This window comes from Nyctereutes procyonoides, unplaced genomic scaffold (assembly GCF_905146905.1).
Source record: "Nyctereutes procyonoides isolate TBG_1078 unplaced genomic scaffold, NYPRO_anot_genome, whole genome shotgun sequence".
Classification (NCBI taxonomy): Eukaryota; Metazoa; Chordata; class Mammalia; order Carnivora; family Canidae; genus Nyctereutes; species Nyctereutes procyonoides.
In genome coordinates, this window is record NW_026575135.1 from 16,369,258 (window position 1) to 16,388,880 (window position 19,623).

A 19,623-nucleotide genomic window follows, 5' to 3' on the forward strand; every position below is an offset into this window, starting at 1 on the left:
CCTCTAAGCTCCAGTCTTTTTTTAAATAATAAATTTATTTTTTATTGGTGTTCAATTTGCCAACATACAGAATAACACCCAGTGTTCATCCCGTCAAGTGCCCCCCTCAGTGCCCGTCACCCATTCACCCCCACCCTTCTCTCCTCCCCTTCCACCACCCCTAGTTTGTTTCCCAGAGTTAGGAGTCTTCATGTTCTGTCTCCCTTTCTGATATTTCCTACCCATTTCTTCTCCCTTCCCTTCTATTCCCTTTTACTATTATTTATATTCCCCAAATGAATGAGACCATATAATGTTTGTCCTTCTCCGATTGACTTATTTCACTCAACTAAGCTCTAGTCTTAATAAAACTCTCACAGCTCTTCAAATTTTCAGTACTTTCTCAGGTCTTGGCCCATGCCAAGCTGTCCATCTCTCCAAGAGCACTCCTCTCATGAGCCTATTCCTTCACTTGGATAGTGTCTCACTAGTCTTTAGGTATTGGTCTAAATGTGTCTTCCTCTGGGAGGTTTTCTTGACCCCTTTCAAAGGTGAGTCAGGGCAGTTACAAAATCTTTGTAGGCTTTGGGCTCTACTACTCTTGAAGGCTCCTCCTCACATTATATTAAGATATACATTATATAATTGTATATTAAGATACATATTATATAACTGTATACTAAGATATGCATTATATATACATATATACACACATATACAGTTGTATATTAAGATATACATTATATAATAGTTCTTATAAAAATTATTTCCAAATGTTTATAGCTGCTGTTTTTTTTTTATAGCTGCTGCTTTTGAAATCATTTGCCTGTGAATAACTAATTTAATTTGCAATTGATTATGACAGTGCAAGAGTTATAGGTTTGGTTGCAAACTCAGTTAAAAACCAGCTGTGTGATCTCAGATAAGTCACTTAACCTCTCTAAATCTCAGTTATCTTATCTGAAACAAGAGAAATTTGCATAAGTGATCTAAATCCCTATTTAGTACTAAGAGCTTACACCTTTATCATTAACTGTGGGGAGAATGTTTTAGGTGGTGGTGCATGGGACTGGGAATGGGGCATATATTGACTCCACCGATAAAACATGTGCCACAGCCTGAGAACCATGGGTAGACACTCTGGCCAGAGCTACCAGTTGAGTAGAAAAAGACAGTTCCATAAATGTATAGAAAAGATAGTTTTAAAATTGAAAATAAGAACAATCATTACTCTATAAAATGAACAATTTAATATATCAACCTATAACCAGAGAAAAGAAATCCAGAGCACTCAAATATATTTTCCTAAACAAGACCAACAATTAAAGCATTATTATAATTATTTATAGTAATTCCTCCTAAAATTTGGTGTTGGTGACAACCACATAGTATATGTTACAAAAAAAATTAATAATCAAGTGTTAGAGCAACTCTCACTGCTGTTTCAATTAATTCCACTCTGAGAAATGACGTGAGACTTTGGGCTTTTTGTGAATATGAGTTTTCAAATAACAGAAGAAGTAGTAACCAGCTACTATCTTTGCATAAAAAATTCTGTACTTTATACTACATACATCAATAACTTAGGGTATTCCTTAAAAGCATTTATTTAATTTTTTTCTGATGGAAAAACTTCCATGCAAAAAAATATACATTTAATCCCAACATCCAGAGACGAACACTGATTTTTATACATACCCCTTTTTTCCTGGGCATATAGCTGTATAGGCATATACACATATTCCCAAAAAGGCATTGTATTTTACATCTGTACTGCAGAATTTGAATGCAGAAATTATCTGGCTGGGAAACTGCACTGTCTATTGCCATTATCCTAACACATCTGGCATGTCTGAGAAGTTGGTGAGGCTGATGGTCCGCAAAAAACATTTTCAGGAATTAATCTGCATAGAGAAAATGGAAGGCAGATTGGAGTAAAGGAGACAAGTGTGCCTGCCTGAAGTACTGGTCCTTCCTAAGCACATGGATTCATTGGATTCATGTCCGAGCCTTGTGAACAGAAGGGCTATAGACAGAAACAGAAGAACAAGCACCACCCTACTAATGCTCAGGTGATGGAATGAAGCAGTGAGGTGGAGAGCAGGACTTCTCACCCTCTGTGAAGAGAATATAACAGTGGCTCAGATATCAGCACCCCCAGTGTGAACAGAGTTAACAATGGCAGGGTGAGGTGCCTTTATGTGACTTCTTTACTTACAGAAATGGATGTGCCCTGGCTGGAGTGGATGTAAATTCTCTAGTTCTCTGGGTAACAAAAGCCAAAAGACTGCTTCGTGAGCACAGCTGGTAATCCCAGACTTCACCAGGGAAGACTGGGGCTTCTAGAATCTGCTGTGACCAGCTGTGAGCACCAGCTGTGAGCACCAGACAGTGAGATTTTGGTTCTTACTGATAATGTCACTGTCGTCTACACTCACAGTCTGGTGAAGCCCAAGTAGACTCAAATTATAAATGCAACCGACAAATTACTGAATACTACATTTGGAACTAATGGTGTACTATATGCTGGCTAAATGAACTGAAATAAATTTTTTTTAAAAAAATAGTGAAAAAAGATTATATACCGTCTTGAACTCATCTCTCACCCATCTCCTTATTTAATTTGAATATTTCTTCATGGGATTAAATATTTTTCTACAGTATCATTTTTATGGACAGAGTATTGTACTTTTTGCATGGATAAAAATTTTTAAATCCCTCCTGTAAGTTTCATATAGGGGCTTTTCTTTTTCACCATTCACAATTTAATGGTAAATCACCTTGCAGCAAAATCTGTCACATCCCTGATTATTTCTATAACATAGATTAAGAGTGTGCTTTTGGAGTCACAAGGAGAATACAAAGTCTTAAATATTTGGTACATGGTGCCAAGCTGCTCTCCCTACAGACTGCCATTTTATACTACCTCCTCCTGTAAGTGAGCATTCCTATAAATTATATTTTTACATGCTGTGAGATAAGATCATCTCGAATTCTGATCTAAGTCAAACCATAGTAAATCATGAACCATCTGTAATATTCTTCAAGCTCTGAAAGAATGGCAGATTGTAAAAAGGGGAATTCACATTTGAACATTACTACATTTGAATTCTAGCCTCTGAACTTATGAGAAAGAACTATGTTAGTTCTCTACTGTAGAAAGTTCACTTCTTCAATGTGACTATGAGACCAATCATTATGCCCACATATATCCAGTGGAAGGAACATAAGGTAAATTTACATTAAATTAAAAATCCCAACTTTAACACCCATTGGCAGTGGAGCCTTGAGCCAGCCAATTAACTTTTCTGTACCTCAGTTTCTTCCACTGAAACTGAAAATGTAAGACATAATTCCTATTGCATAGGATCAATATCATCCTATTGTTATTTTTCAGTACTTCAATTCTACAACAGAACACCATGCAAATGTCATATATGGTGTATTTCATGGTGTGATACCAGTATTTTCAGATTAAAAAAAATCTGAAATCTGTATAACTTAAATCCTGAGATCTATGCAGTTATGTATTTCCTTAGAATGCTGACAAGAGCAAAACTGCTCTCATTCTGACCTCTTTCCTGCCCTATTCAAAATCCTTCCATGGTATTTTATATGTACTAGCATTTCCATTTTTAGATTACCAGTGAGACTGCACATCTTTTCTTACACTTATTAGAGCTTTGTATTCCCCTTCACCCCAGGTCAGGTTGGGCACTTTATTATCTTTGAAAGGGCAGGTAAGTGAAGAAGTAGAACCAGTAAGGAAAACTGGAGGAGGGTATGGTGGGAGTGATTTCAGAAAGAAGGGATTGGGAGGGTCCCAGGCCCAGCTCCTAGTCCTTCCCTTGGAGTCCAACTACCTTATTCCTCCCAGAACCATATATCTTCCTCTTTTGATCTTTTGAACTCCAGGGCCAGGTCTAGTTTCTTAGTCCTAACTCCTCTTCCTCGGATGGCAGTTTATTTTAAGGGGGTCTTGATCCCAAAACATCTAACTTAAAGAGACTCAATGCTGAAGAACCAAAGAACCCTCAACTCAGTTGGAAGAGCTCCTGAGGACAGGGATGAAGGGTGATAGCAACCTTATCTCATTTTTTAAATCAACACTGGTATTTTGATACTGCGAAAAATAAGAGAGATACCTAAATGTTGGCATTGTCCTTTTCGCTCCATACTGCAAACACTAGTCAAAGTGGTGATTACACAAGTAAAGGCATAGGAAAGTACCCTATAATTTATATTTGTCATCGCAATGTAAAAGACCCACAGATTTCTCATTGCTTTGTTTGAAACCTTATCCAATAATGTCTTAATATATCTATATCTATATCTATATCTATATCTATATCTATATCTATATCTATATCTATATCTATATCTATATATATATTCTAAAAACATTATCCCCTTAAGCCCCGCAATTTTGCATGTCTGGGCATTAAACTGCCATATTAAACTCTAAGGGTCAGGGTTTTGGTGTCCCTGTGTGTGTGTGTGTGTGTGTGTGTGTGTGTATGGTTAGTTTTACTTCTCATCTTTGTTGGTTTTGTATGTGTTTTATGTTGCAGAGGAGTTCTTACTTTTAATTACTTTTATGTTAATATTTATTAACCACTTGATACTTGACAAGTACTTTCAGGTGCATTACCTCATTTGTTTCTCAAAAGTACCCAAAAGGAAATTTGTTTTTTTTTTTTTTTTGTTTTCATTTCACAGGTGAAGCAACTGAGGTCCAAAGAAGCTATGAAAGTCTATAGCAGCAGTAAATGAGAGTCAGGATACAAACCCACTGGCTTTGATATCAACTTATTTTCTCTTTGTACTCCACTTTACATAAGGATAAGATTTGATACTTTCTCCCTGGCAAGTTCCAGATGTGACTTACATACAAAAATCTCAGTTGCAATCTAAGTCTCAGAAACAAGGTGGTCAGATCTGTTATATCTTAGCACCTGCAAATAAAGAGCAGAAAGTGAGGCCAAGACTCATTCTTTCTTTTTTTAAAAAAAAATATTTTATTTATTTATTCATGAGAGACACAAAGAGAGAGAGGCAGAGACACAGGCAGAGGGAGAAGCAGGCTCCATGCAGAAAGCACAATGTGGGACTCGATCCCAGGACTCCGGGATCATGCCCTGAGCCAAAGGCAGACACTCAACCACTGAGCCACCCAGGCATCCCCCAAGACTCATTCTTAAGTTCGAGGCACACAAAATAAGAGAGGCCTAGAAATGGTGCTCATTGTCCCAAAACGATAATATACAATGCCCTCACTTCTGGCCCCAGGGAAGAAAGATTCTCAGAACCATCAAGTTCTTGCAGAACTTCATGAGATTATTTATTTTCAGGCTGGCATTTACAACCATCACCTGGTAGGTTCCAGCAGAGAAAAATGAGTTGTCAAAAACAGGCAATAAAAAATTGCAAGTACAAGCAACCGTCAAAATGATAAAACTGTCACATCTGTACATATCAAGCAACAATTGCATTCATTATGTCCAAACTCCTGGTACTTAATATTGTCTGCCAAGGAAGCTAAGCTCCATTTAGAGTTTTGCTGTAAGCATGAATATATTTTAAAGAGGCTTGACTGTTTGAGTTATTCATGATTTTACAGAGAATGCAATGAAACTGTCTTAAGAAGAAGCCACTGGTACCTGGGAAGATCTGTCAAAAGGGGGATCTCAGTCCCAAAATATCTTTGTAACTTGAAAAAAATACACTGATTTTGATTGTGGGTGGCAAGGGAAATCTTAGCACAGGTCCTTATTTTTAGGGAAAAAATTATACTTTGATCACCAGTTTGAGTGTTTTCCCTCAGAGAAATCCTCTTTTGTTGATCCTCAAGAAGGAAAGGAGTTGCTGAAATGACAGAGTGAGAAAAAGGGAGAGAATAAAAGCAGAAGAAAAGAGAGGGGATCTGAAATTTATTGAAAGACTAAGGGAGAGGAGGAGAGAAGGAAGGAGGATGGTGGGAAAGGAAAAAAAAAGGACTAAGGATGGAAACTGCACAAAGATAATATTTGATTACTTTTATCACTATTTTTACTTCTTAGCTAGCTTGTGGTAAGTACCTTTATACTCACCACAAGTTCATATTATTGATTTCAAGGAGTAAAAATGAGGATGAGAAAGTAGATGTCCTCAGGCTCACTTAAAATTGTTAATTTTCTACTCTCCCTGGGGTCTCTTTCTTCATCTTTTGTCTAGTCTAGCATTTGCTGTTTTCTCTCTTGCTCCAGTAGAACCAGATCCAGCAAGAGCTGAAGGCTGTGGGTTAGAAATATTGTCATAGACCATCCTGGAATTTTAGTGACTGCAGATTTCACTCATTAAGGGCTATATTCTAGCCCTTAAAAATCACCATTCCCTTGTGAAAGGATCTCCATTTAAGAGGCTCTGGTTAACATGGCAAGTACATTTTAAGGATTAGCTGACACCAGGTGATGTCCAAAACTGAATATTGAACATTCAAGGGCTTGGTTTCTGGAAGCATCTGTATTGCCCATTACAGATCATACTTCTCAATTCACTCTGCTGCCCTCCCTACTATAGATCCCTTCCCTTTCAGCCTATTACCTTCTTTATGTATATACTCTCTTCATCTACAGACATTTTCTCTCTCCAGTGACATCTTACTTTCTCATTTGGTAACATCCAAAGATTACTCAGAGCAATGCTCTCCTGACTTGTTTGCACCATGAGATCTTTTGTGCTGCATGCTGCTTTGTCAGAGTGCTTCTCTACCACTGGTTCAGCCTTCTGGGTGGATTCCAGGCAGTCTCCTCCTTTGTCATTACATTTTAATTTTTAGAGGCTGGATGGTATCTACTCACCTCACCAATTGCCACAAGTAAAACATCCTCCAGTTAAAATTCTATGCTTACATAGTTAAAATATCACCAAGAAAATGCACATCAGTGCTGCACTCTCGGCAGTATGTGACTCTCACCTCCATCCTCCATCCCTCACATATTTCAAGCATGGCCCAGCAACCCTGGCTCTAAGAAATACTTGATGAGATTCAAGTTGCAGAAGGCTGGTTAGGATGTAAAGTATGCAAAAAGGGAAAAACACATAATGCCTTGGTGGGGCATGGGGGCTAGGTACTGAATAAATAAGTGTTTAATGAATGAATGCATTCATGAAACAATGATAGCATGAAAACATTCCACTGCAAACATCTACAAACAATGGCTTGCCTTTATTTTATCTTTTTCATTCATACATGAGTTGATTCAAAAGGGGTACTGAAAATAAGAATGTTAACCCAATAAATTGATGATACAGTGGATCCAGATGGGAGTAGAGAAAGGGGTACACGTCCAACTCAGTAACAAGATCTGGGCTTTCAAATCCATGGGGATAGGATGTGAGGATTTGAGTGGGAACAGAGACTCCTGCATAAAAGCCAGCATTCCTGAACCTTGCTTTTCTTTCTCTGAGTGAGAAGGGAGGTGAACTTTGTCTAATTATGTTCGGTATTGTCAAGTTTGGGTTCTGAATAGAGAAGCCTAAACATAAGAGAAATATAGATGCAAAATCCCTCCTAAGAGACACTCTTAAAATCTAAGCTCCACATGAATCCTACGGAAGAAACAGGCTCTGCTAAAAAAAATGAGCTAAAAATTATAAAAATTAATAAGGAACAACCCAGTATGAACTACAGATAGCAGATACAACATAGAGGAGGATTAGAATAAGAATAATTTCAGAAAACAGAATAATTGAAAGAATACAAAATAAATAAAAATGGTAAGCATGGAGATACTATAAAAACAGGCAGAATTTTGTACATAGAACTTCTAGAAATTAAAAAATAAGACGGGTTAATAGACACGGAAAACAGAAAGAAAGAAGATCCAGTATATCGAATAGAGAAAAAGAATAGAGGATGGAGGAATATTTGTAGACGTGATGCCTGAGGCTTTTACAGAATGGTACAAACATGACTTTTTATACTCAAGACATAAAATAAGTTTGAGTCCATATAAAGTTCACACCTAGACGTATACAAAATGACAGATAACCAAAGACAAGAGAAAAATGTCAAAGCCACTGGAGAGAAATGTGAATTGCCTATCAAGAACAATAAGAGAAGAGTCTTCACAGAGGGAAATGGATGAACACTATAGAAGTTCTAAGGTGGTGAACAAACAATTCAATCCAGAATTCACCATTCCAGATTATAATATAAAGACAACTTCAGGTAAATATTACAAATGTTTACAATTCACTAGACCCACACTGAAAGTTCCGTGAGGAAATTTAACCCAGGAGGAAGGACAGAAATAGAGGGAGGAATGGTGAGCAAAAAAAATTAATATGTGGGTAAATTCAAAGGAGCCAGGACTGAAACATTAGTGAAAAAATTTAAGGAAGTATTGAAAAAAAAAATCGAGAATGATACCCAAGATCTCAAAGTGACTTAAGACCATTATTGTTTAAGTGAAGCAAAGAATGACTGGTTAATCTAATTATTTGCTATGTTTACATATTTAAAAGAAGAGTAAACTTTAAAAGAACAGAAGTCAGAGCAAGAAAAATACCATATGATTTTACTTATATGTGGAATTTAAGGAACAAAACAGATGAACATAGGGAAAACAACAATAACCCATAAGAGAGACCCTTCACTACAGAGAACAAACTGATGGTTACAGGAGGGAAGGCGGGTTGGGGCTGGGCTCAATGGGTGATGGGGATTACGAGGGCTTGTGATGAGCACTGCGTGTTGTATATAAGTGATGAATCACTGAATTCTACTCCTGAAATGAATATTACACTGTTATGTTAACTAACTGGAATTTTTTTTTAAATTTTTATTTATTTATGATAGTCACAGAGAGAGAAAGAGAGAGAGGCAGAGACACAGGCAGAGGGAGAAGCAGGCTCCATGCACGGGGAGCCCGATGTGGGATTCGATCCAGGGTCTCCAGGATCGCGCTCTGGGCCAAAGGCAGGTGCCAAACCGCTGCGCCACCCAGGGATCCCAACTAACTGGAATTTAAATAAAAACTTGAAACAAACACAAATAGAATCTACAATTTACAACATAAAGGGGGAATTAAATCAAATGAAGTCATCTACTCTAGAAGGCAAAGGGAAAAAAAAATGAAAGTTCACATTTAAAACTGATTGCTGGGGATCCCTGGGTGGCTCAGTGGTTTAGCGCCTGCCTCTGGCCCAGGGCGTGATCCTGGAGTCCCGGGATCAAGTCCCACATCAGGCTCCCTGCATGGAGCCTGCTTCTCCCTCTGCCTGTGTCTCTGCCTCTCTCTCTGTGTCTCTCATGAATAAATAAATAAAATCTTAAAAAAAAAATAAAACTGATTGCTGAAACACTTGACGTATTCCCTTTAAAGTCAGCAACTAGGCATGGATGTCTGCTGTCTCTGCCACTATTGACATTACATTGGAGGTCTTAACCAAAGCAGAAAGATTAGAAAAAGTCATAATAATCAGGAAAAGAAGAAAAAAATATGCAACTAATTTTTTTAAAGATTTTATTTATTCATGGGAGACACACAAAGAGAGGCAGAGACACAGGCAGAGGGAGAAGCAGGCTCCCTGCAGGGAGCCTGATGCAGGACTCAATCCTGGACCCTGGGATCATATCCTGAGCTGAAAGCAGATGCTCAACTGCTGAGCCACCCAGGTGTCTCCACTGAGCCACCCAGGCATCCCAAATCTGCTACTAATTGCAGATGATCTAACTGTCTGAAAAAAAAAAAAAAAAACCCTAAGAAATATACAGACATAATCCTAAAACAAAGTTTCCTCAAGGAAATGGATGTAAAAATATCAATACTATTCTTATACTAAAGCAAATAACTGGAAAATGTAATCATGGCCCAGCAATTCCACTGCTAGGTGTCCATCCAAAGGAAAGCTCTTGCTCACATGGATATGGAGACTGAAATGAGAAAGTTTTCTGCAATAGAAAGTTGAATGAGTAAAACAGGTGTCAAGAGAACAAAAAAGAATAGGAGCACATGGGTGGCTCAGTCACCTGGGTGTCTACCTTCTGCCCCTGATCCCAGGGTCTTGGGAAGAGCCCCATGTTAGGCTCCTGTTCAGTGGGGAGTCTGCTTTTCCCTCTCCCTCTGCCCCTGCTCACATTCTCTCTCTTTCTCTCTCTCTCTCATAAATACATAAAATCTTAAAAAAAGAAAAAGAAAACAAGAATCCAGCAAACTCTCAGTAGGTGTATTTGCACAATGAGATAAAATGTAACAATTTAAAAGGAATGGCATGCTGCAGGTCTGGATAAATTTCAGAAACATAATGCTGAGTGAAAAGTCAAATTCAAAGATGGAACTTCAATATGCTATCATTCATGTAAAATCCCCCTAAGATATTAATTATAAATATGTGGACATGTACGAAAAATATGGAAATATGAATAAGAATCATGCAGGGGAGTAAAACCTCCACCTTCACAGATAGTTACTTCCAGGTCCAGGACAGTAGGACTTCAGCCATATTAATAGTATTTTCTTTTCCTTAAAAAATATCTGAAGCACCTGTGGCAAAATTTTAAGATTTGATTTTTATGGCAGGTGCAGGGGTGTCTGTTGTATTTTCTTTGTCTAAATTATTCTTAATTAAGAAGCAATAGTGAAAAGATATTCATTGATCAAATTGACATTTTAACCAAGTTATTTTTGACCAGGTTTTTGGATGTCCCTGTTATAATACCTGGCATAATGTAGGTAAACTGTTTTTGTCTTGTTTTGCTCCCCTACCACCAACAGATCTTACACAAAGAATTGTTCCCCAATCTCAAAATAAATATTTAATTTTTTTTTTCTTAATTAAAAAAATTTGGGGGATGCCTGAGTGGCTCAGTGGTTGAGCGTGCCTTGGCCAGGGCGTGATCCTGGAGTCCCGGGATCAAGTCCCACATCGGGCTCCCTGCACTAAGCCTGCATCTCCCTCTGCCTATGTCTCTGCCTCTCTCTCTCTCTCAATGTCTCTCATGAATAAATTAAAATCTTAAAAATAATTTTTGGGGGTGCATCTGGGTGGCTCAGTCGGTTAAGATATGACTCTTGATTTTGTTTCACATCACGATCTCAGGGTCATGAGATCAAGCTTGGCCTCAGGCTCTGCTCTGGGCATGGAGCTTGCTTAGGATTCTCTCTCTGCCCTTCCCCCCAGCTAATGTTTATTTTAACCTTTTGACCCCTTCACCTATTTTTCCCACCCCCACCAACCACTAATCTGTTCTCTTTAATCTATGAACTTGGTGGGTTTTTTTCTTTAATTTCACATATAAGAGAGATCATACGGTATTTGTCCTCTCTGACGGACTTATTTCACTTAGCATAATGCCCTTAAGTTTGATCCATATTGTCATATATTGCAAGATTCCCTTTTATGGCTGAATAATATCCCATTATGTGTCCACTCCACAATTTCTTTAACTATTCATCCATGGATGGACACTTGGGTTGTTACCCTATGGTGGCTATTTAAATAATGCTGCAGTGGACACTGAGGTCCATATGACAGTAAGTGTTTGACATGAAATACAGGAGAATCATGAAAGCCATCTTGAAATATACCTCCTCCCCTCTCAATTTATACTTTATTTTACGTTACTTCCTCTTTTTCCTTCTCCTGCCTGTTTCTGAGAGAAGTCACTGATGTACTTTTTTTTTTAATGTTTTGATTTAAATTCCAGTTAGTTAGCATACAGTATAATATTAGGGAGGGCACTTATGATGAATACCAAGTCTTGTAATTTTTGAATTACTAAACTGTACACCTGAAGTACCTTAAACTTCCATGTAAAATAAGAATGACAATGCAACAAGAAAAAGAATAACTATCTTTCCTCTCCCAGATTTTTAGATTTATATTTATGTTTGTGCCGGGTTAAGGCAGAGAATGACTGATTTATGTCTCTTTCTCCTTGCTCTACCAGCTCATAGTCATACATTAGAGGACTGAAAATCTTCAGATATATACCTTCCAGCAATAAATTAAACCTCTTACTTTCAGGTTTGGTTCCTGTTTGATTTTTAGGAAAATTTAAAATCAAATTGCTACCAGGAGGATAAAGATAATGACAGATGACTTTTTCTCTAATTTCCTCCAGCTTACTTTATAAATTTATTTTTCTTACAATAAAAGAAAAAGGATTTTAACACTGAAAGACAGGCACAGTACCACAGCCTTTGATCCTTTTCTGCATGAGCAGCATGAGAAAGGACTTTTTCTCTCATTCCAATTTCAATATGAACAATAGTAACTTAGAACCCATGATATACAATAATGTATGGTTATTGACTGGAGTTACTTTTGATCTCAGAAGCAAGAATAAAGGAAGTTAAAAGAAGAATATTAAGTGCAACAACTTAAAGGATCAAGTTAAAGAAGAGTACTAAGAATATGTTTCTGTTGAGAGATGAGTGCTTTGTTTACCCTTTGAGAGATTCAGCATAGTTTTAGTCTGTAAGTATCCTGACTTATATTAACAACTCTGTCCCAAGTTAATGTCCTATTTCCACCTAATCCTGCAATACAAATAGGTTCACAAATATCACCAGAAAATAAATCAAATAATAGTTGTTCATCTAAACTACCAAGTGATGTCTGTAAGGTGAAACTCAAGGATCAGCCAACCATATATTTGGCTAAAAATCAGAATGCTCATAATACCCAACAGACTATATAGATAGCTAAGGTTATTTCAAGAAGTAGAAGATAGAAATATTGTTGCACTGATTCAAAGGAGGTGTTTAAACACATACGTAATAAAACTACATTTTTGCTAATATAAGTAGTGGTTTACCTCAAGTGCTGACGGTTTTCACAGTCAATTAAGTGGCTCAGCATGCATGTTCCTCCCATACTCAGCCAAAAAGATCTCATAACATAAGAACATGCTACAGCTGGTCCTTGGGATATAAAGATGATCCAGGCAATTACCCAGAAGGGAATCTTGGGACACTTATTTTTCAGCAATTTACATTGTCATATTTAAAATCCAGTCTTTAGGATAAAAAACAACCCATCAGATGCCTTATCTCTTTGAGAAGGCAGAAATAATATCTTTGGCAAATCAACATCTTATTTTGAGACAACCTAGAGTCGCTAGCTTTTTCTTTTTTGCATCACATGATTCCAAATTTCCTAAAATTTCCATGTCTTTGTCTCCTCTAAAGCAAACATTATAGAGAGTAAGATACAGTGGGCAAGGGGTATAAGGTATTTAAACAAGAAGATGCTGGAGAAGCATTTGTTGGTACAAACTTGGAGCATCTCAACAAAATCATTCATGACCAAAAGAAATAGCACACTAAACAAGCTCTCAATACTCCACTAAAGAAAAATGTCCCGTGGAAATAGTCAATTATAATTTTTTTCTTTATTGTGCCGCAAGGCAAAAGTCCATCAACTAACATCATCTGTAAACCAATTGGTTTGTTGTTCCCTGAAATATGATATTTATTTTTGAAAAACAATCTAGGGACACCTGGGTGGTTCAGTTGGTTAAACATCTACCTTCAGCTCAGGTCGTGATCTTGGTTGGGTCCTGGGACTGAGCCCCATATGAGGCTCCCTGCTTAGCAAGGAGAATGCTTCTCCCTCTCCCTCTGCCCGAGCTCCTGCTCTCTCTCTCATTCATGTGCACTCTCTCAAATATATAAAATCTTAAAAAAAAAACAATCTAATTAAAATGCCACATTAATAATTAATATGTTAAGTTACCACTGAAAATAAGAAGAATATAATAAAACACAATTCTTTTTTACCTCATAGATGAACCTTCTCATTCTATGGCTTCTTGTTCAAGGAACACTTTGCATAATCAATTCTTTACAAATATTTGTGCTATCAAAGTTTGTCAAATAATTTCACAAAAGAATCCAAGTTCTCAGCATAAAGACTACTCTTATTTCAATCTGTCCCTAAAGGCAAAAAATACACATACCTCAACAAAGATAAAACATGGGATGATGGAATGACTCCGTTGAGTGTTGTTTCCTACAGCCATTTCTTACACCATGTAGGAAGGCTGCGCCGCCTGCAACCGTCTCCAGGCTGAAATAGAAATAGGTAGCATGGAGTAAGAACCACATGGTTAGCAGTCCCTTGCATATTTACATAAAAATATCAGCTACACTTCAGATAAATAAGCTGTATACAAAACAATGCGAATAGTCATCTGTAGTATAGTCAAGTCAGAGTAGTCATCATTCTAGGGAAAGGAAACAAATGCTAGCCATGAACAGTCTTAGAGTCCAAAGGACAGATGGGGAGCTCCTGTGCACAAACCTATAGCAAAAAGAATTCTAATCACCTGCGACTGCACAGCGCTTTACCCCAGGAGACTTCCTTCATGTCACGAAAGGCAGTTTCTGCTATAAAACATTTGTTGTCCATCCTGCATGATCTCCTGTCTGTGCCTGATTCTTTTGTTTGTTTGGTTGGTTTCTGCCCTTGCCTCTGCCTTGGTGCTGACATTTAGTTTAGTTCAGTTTTTTTTTTTAAGATTTTATTTATTTATTCACGAGACACACACACACACGAGAGAGAGAGAGAGAGAGAGGGAGAGGGAGAGGCAGAGACACAGGCAGAGGGAGAAGCAGACTCCATGCAGGGAGCCCAATGTGGGACTGGATCCCAGTTCTCCAGAATCAGGCCCTGGGCTGAAGGTGGCACTAAACCTATGAGCCACCTGGGCTGCCCCTGACATTTAGTATTGAGGCACTAATCCCTGACTCCTTTCCCAGACTACTCTTTTGCCCTTGCTCCCTGCCCTTGCTCCCTTGACTACATGGCTATTAACATTTTGGATTAATATATCACTGATCCCTCTTACTGAGATCCCTCAGCTGTGTGTGTGCGTGTGCATGTGTGCACATGTGCATGTGTGTGTGTGTGCACGTGTGTGTGTCTCAAACATAAAACACTGATACCATAATAAGATCTCTTAATTTATAAGAATCGAGGATCTAAGGCAACAGTAGATTTTTGAAAGTATTTGTTGAGTATCTGACTTTGAACCCCAAATATTCCGGCATTAGATTTTTTTTTAAAGAAGAATCAAAATTAACCAATCAAGTAGAGATTTTAGGCTCTCAAAGCCAGGTGAAAAATAATTTTCCACTACACCTTTTATTCTCCATCCGAAGCAACACTTAATGTGTTTCCAGGATCTGCTCTCGTTGTTCTTGTTTTTGTCTTTGATTCCGGGTCTCCAGGATCACAACCTGGGCCGAAGGCGGTGCTAAACTGCTGAGCCATCCAGGCTACTCAATATATGGTTTGTTGATCTAGACTCTTCGACTTAGCACAATGTTTTTGAGGTTTATTCATGTCATAATGTACATATCAGTAATTTTTCCTTTTTATTGCTGAATAGTATTCCATTGTAAATCTATAGCACCTTCACCAATTGGTGGAAATGTAGGTTGTTTCCAATTTTTGCTGAATCCAATATTAAGTAGTGTCCAATATTGTGGGTAATGATGCTAAGAACATCTGTGTATAAGTCTTATGTAGCTAAATGTTTTCATTTCTCATGGTTAGATACCTAAGAGTATAATTGCTGGGTCATATGCTAAATTATGTTTAAGAGAACTGTGGAAGTGTTTTCCAAAGTGGTTGTGTCATTTGACATTGACACCAGCACCATAAGAGAATTCCCATTTCTCCATATCCTAACATTTTTTTTAAGATTTTATTTATTCATTCATGAGAGACACAGAGATAGAGAGAGGCAGAGACACAGGCAGAGGGAGAAGCAGACTCCACGCAGGGAGCCTGATGTGGGACTCAATCCTGGGACTCCTGGATCAGGCCCTGGGCCGAAGGCAGGTGCTAAACCGCTGAGCCACCCGGGCATCCCATATCCTAACATTTTTATTGCCTCTTTTATTATAGTCACTCTATGGTTATGAGAGGATATCTCATTGTGGATTTCATTTCATAATAACTAATGATATTGAACATCTTTTCATGTACTTATTAGCCATTCTTATATCTTCTTCTGTGAAATATCTATTCAAAATTTTCAGGGTTTTTTTTTTTTAAGATTTTATTTATTGATTCATAAGAAACACAGAGAGAGAGAGAGAGAGAGAGAGAGGCAGAGACACAGGCAGAGGGAGAAGCAGGCTCCATGCAGGGAGCCTGACGTGGGACTAGATACCGGGTCTCCAGGATCACACCCTGGGCTGAAGGTGGCACTAAACCACTGAGCCACAGGGGCTGCCCAGAATTTTCAGTTTTTTTGATTGGGTTGTTTATCTTACTACTTTCAAGGTACAAGAGTTCCCTTATATTCTGATTACAAGCCTCTTATGAGATATGTATTTTGTCTTTTGACTATTAATGTGACTTGGCATAGACTCCTTTAGGTTTATTCTGTTTTGGAGATTTCTCGCTACTTGAATCTGTGGGTTTATGTTTTTTTCCCTCAAGTTTGGGAAAAGTTTCAGCCATTATTCCTGGAATACTTTTCAACATGCACTCTCATTTCCCGGAGACTCTAATGACCTGAATATTAGATCTTTTACTTCAGTCAATCATGTTTTTGAGACTAATTTTTTACCCCTCAGTCTATTTTCTCTGTTTTCAGATTAGGTATTTTACTATTCTATCTTTAAGTTCCCTGATTCTTTCCTCTGTCATCTTCATTATGATATTGAGCTAAGTTCACTCACTGAGCTTTTTATTTCAGTTGTATTTTTTAATTCTAAAATTTCCATTTGCTTTTTCTTTACCTTTTCTATTTCTTTGCTGAGATTATTTTTTCATTTGCTCCAGCATGTTTGTAATTGTTTATTGAAGCATTTTTATGATGACTGCTTAAAAATTCTTGTCAGATAATTCTAGCATCTATGTCATCTGGGTATTGGTGTTTATTGGTCTTAATTCAGTTTGAGATCTTCCCTATTCTTGGTAAGAAAAGTGATTTTTGATTGAAACCTTGGGTTGTTACATTAGAGGGCTCAAGATCTTGTTTAAACCTTGTGTTTTGGGATCCCTGGGTGGCGCAGCGGTTTGGCGCCTGCCTTTGGCCCAGGGCGCGATCCTGGAGACCCGGGATCGAATCCCACGTCAGGCTCCCGGTGCATGGAGCCTGCTTCTCCCTCTGCCTGTGTCTCTGCCCCTCTCTCTCTCTCTGTATGACTATCGTAAATAAATAAAAAATAAAAAAAAATAATAAAAAAAAATAAACCTTGTGTTTTATCATACCTCCTCTGATACTCCTCTAGTAGGTATGGGGAATATTCTCTTGTTATTGCCATGTGAAGGAGGAAATCCAGGTTCTCTACTTGGTCTTCTGTGACACTTGGTTGGGGAAGGGCCCCTTTGATAGAAATGGAATTCAGGGCCTCCACTAATATTCTGTCTGGGAGTGGGAGAGGTACTTCTTTCTTTACATCTCCCCATATGGCTTCCATGGATAATGTGGGAAGGTGGCCTTGTGATGGCTATGTAGTGGTAAAACTCCTGCCTTTCCATTAGCCCCTTCTAATACCACCCCAGTGAGGAGGAAGTAGGGATGTCTCAGTACTGACTAGTAGGGGTGAGAGTCTAGGCTCCCCACATGTTCTCCTCTGACACTGGGAAGGGGGTAACTACTTATTACTGCCCGCAAAAAGTCATGTTCTGGCTCCCACTTGGCTTTCTCTGACATGACCTTAATAGAAATATGAGGCAACCTCCTTATAGCCTGCTAAGGGTAGAAGTTCAGAGTCTCCACTTGGCCTTCAACAGCCCAACAGTAGAGATGGGACTGTAGTTTTTTTTTTTGTGTGTGTGTGTGTGTGTATGGTGTTTGGCTGGAGTTAAGGGGTTATTTTCTAAAAATTTTTGGTCTTCCAAAACTTTTTTGACCCCTTGGACAGAACTTTGCTTGGGGCTATTTTGTGTGAGTACTGGTGTCCTTGGGGTTGCCAGATTCTCCAACAACCAGTCTGAGAGAGGACACAAAGAGGAAATACTGGGAACTCACTATTGTGTTGTGTGCTGAGGTTCCTGTACAGTCTCCCTTTCCCTTCTACCTCTCAGTTTCCTTATGTTTGTTTTATACATAACATCTAAGATTTTTAGTTGTTTTTAGAGGGAGGAACAATGAAAAGTACATCTTACCCCATCCTCCCAGAAACAGAAGTCAGCAGAATCTTTTTGAAAGAGTGTCATATACATCAGTGAACAAGATTCTTGTACAGCCCAGCCTTGCTGTGTTCTCATTAATTTGAGTTTCTTAGTGCCCAGTTTCAAAATATCAGAACAAATCTTTTCTTTCTTTCTTTCTTTCTTTCTTTCTTTCTTTCTTTCTTTCTTTCTTTCTTTCTTTCTTTCTTCTTTCTCTCTCTCTCTCTCTCTCTCTCTCTCTCTCTTTCATTCATACCAAATTCATGCCAGGTATCCCATTAGGTATAACTAGAAGAAATGAACTGATCAGATACCCCATATTCAAGGGGCTGACAGCTATCTAGAAGGCACTGGAAAACAAACACAAGAACAAGTATAACAATGGGTTATAGGTATAAACATAAAAGGAAATAAGAAAAGGGTGCTTGAGTGGCTCAGTTGGTTAAGCATCCTACTCCTGATTTTGGCTCTGGTCATGATCCTAGGGTTGTCAGATCAAGCCCCACATTGGGCTACATGCTGGATGTGGAATCTACTTAAGGGTCTCTTTCCCTCTGTCCCTCTCTGCTACCCCTCCCCCGCTCACACATGAGCACTCTCTCTCTAAACCAAAAATAAAAGGAAATAAGAGGGATAATGGCAGCTCAAATGAATAATCTTGGGGTCAGGGATCTCTTATACATCAGTTATATTATACATTAATATTTTATATACTAGGCACAGTACCTAGGATCCGCAATACTTTTAGGGGCCTATGCAAAGGTTTTAATCTTCTAAAACCAGAAAATGGACTTCTAGGCAGAAAAAAATTTAATATATATTATTAAATTCAGTTTTATACCATTCAATTGTAAAATGTAGATTTTGATTTTTTTAAATATTGAAAGGGGTCCCCAAGGCAAACTTGCTTAGAGTCCACAAAAGTAATAATGCAGCCCTAGTTGAGACAAAGTTAAGGAACAGTTTCTTAGAAGAGACGGTATTCAAGTTGATTAAAATAAATGAAGAGGAGGATGAGAGAAGCATTTCTGCTAATGGGAGCAGCAAGAGCATAGGTTCCAAAGATATGAATCAGCCTAACAGGTTTGAGAAACTAAAAGCAAACACCAGGTCAAACGTATGAAAATCGGAATGAGCTACCAAAAACGTACGCACATGTAACTCTGTATTATGCACAAACACTTGCCAGTAGAGTACTTCAAGAATAAGAAATACAAGATGGTCCATTTCCATATCAGATAAGAACATAGGGAAAAGGGGGAATATTGACAGAGAGTGCTGTTTACCTGGTAATACATTCAGACGGAACTACTGTTTCTAGGCAGCTAAGTATATAATAAATCAGAATTATCCAATGAAGGGATCAATAATTTCTCATATGTTTCTACTGATTTTTTCCATTTAATTTCCTCTTGTTTATGAGAAGTGTTACAATTCCTAATCAACTCAGGACAAATTCAAAAATAATTACTGATTATAGAATATCTGTTTTGGTGATTCTGAAAATGGATGGTGATG

At 38.0% G+C, this 19,623-nt stretch overlaps 1 protein-coding gene across 2 annotated transcripts in view; it reads right to left on the bottom strand.

Moving 5' to 3' along the window:
• Nucleotides 1-19,623, bottom strand: part of PLPPR1 (phospholipid phosphatase related 1) — a 259,951-nt gene that overhangs the window by 101,439 nt on the left and 138,889 nt on the right. For both annotated transcript variants that reach the window (XM_055302089.1, XM_055302088.1), the window contains exon 2: nt 13,928-14,037. In XM_055302089.1, the coding sequence (XP_055158064.1) occupies nt 13,928-13,990 (63 nt within the window). In that variant the 5' untranslated portion in view covers nt 13,991-14,037. The remainder of the gene's footprint in view (nt 1-13,927; nt 14,038-19,623) is intronic.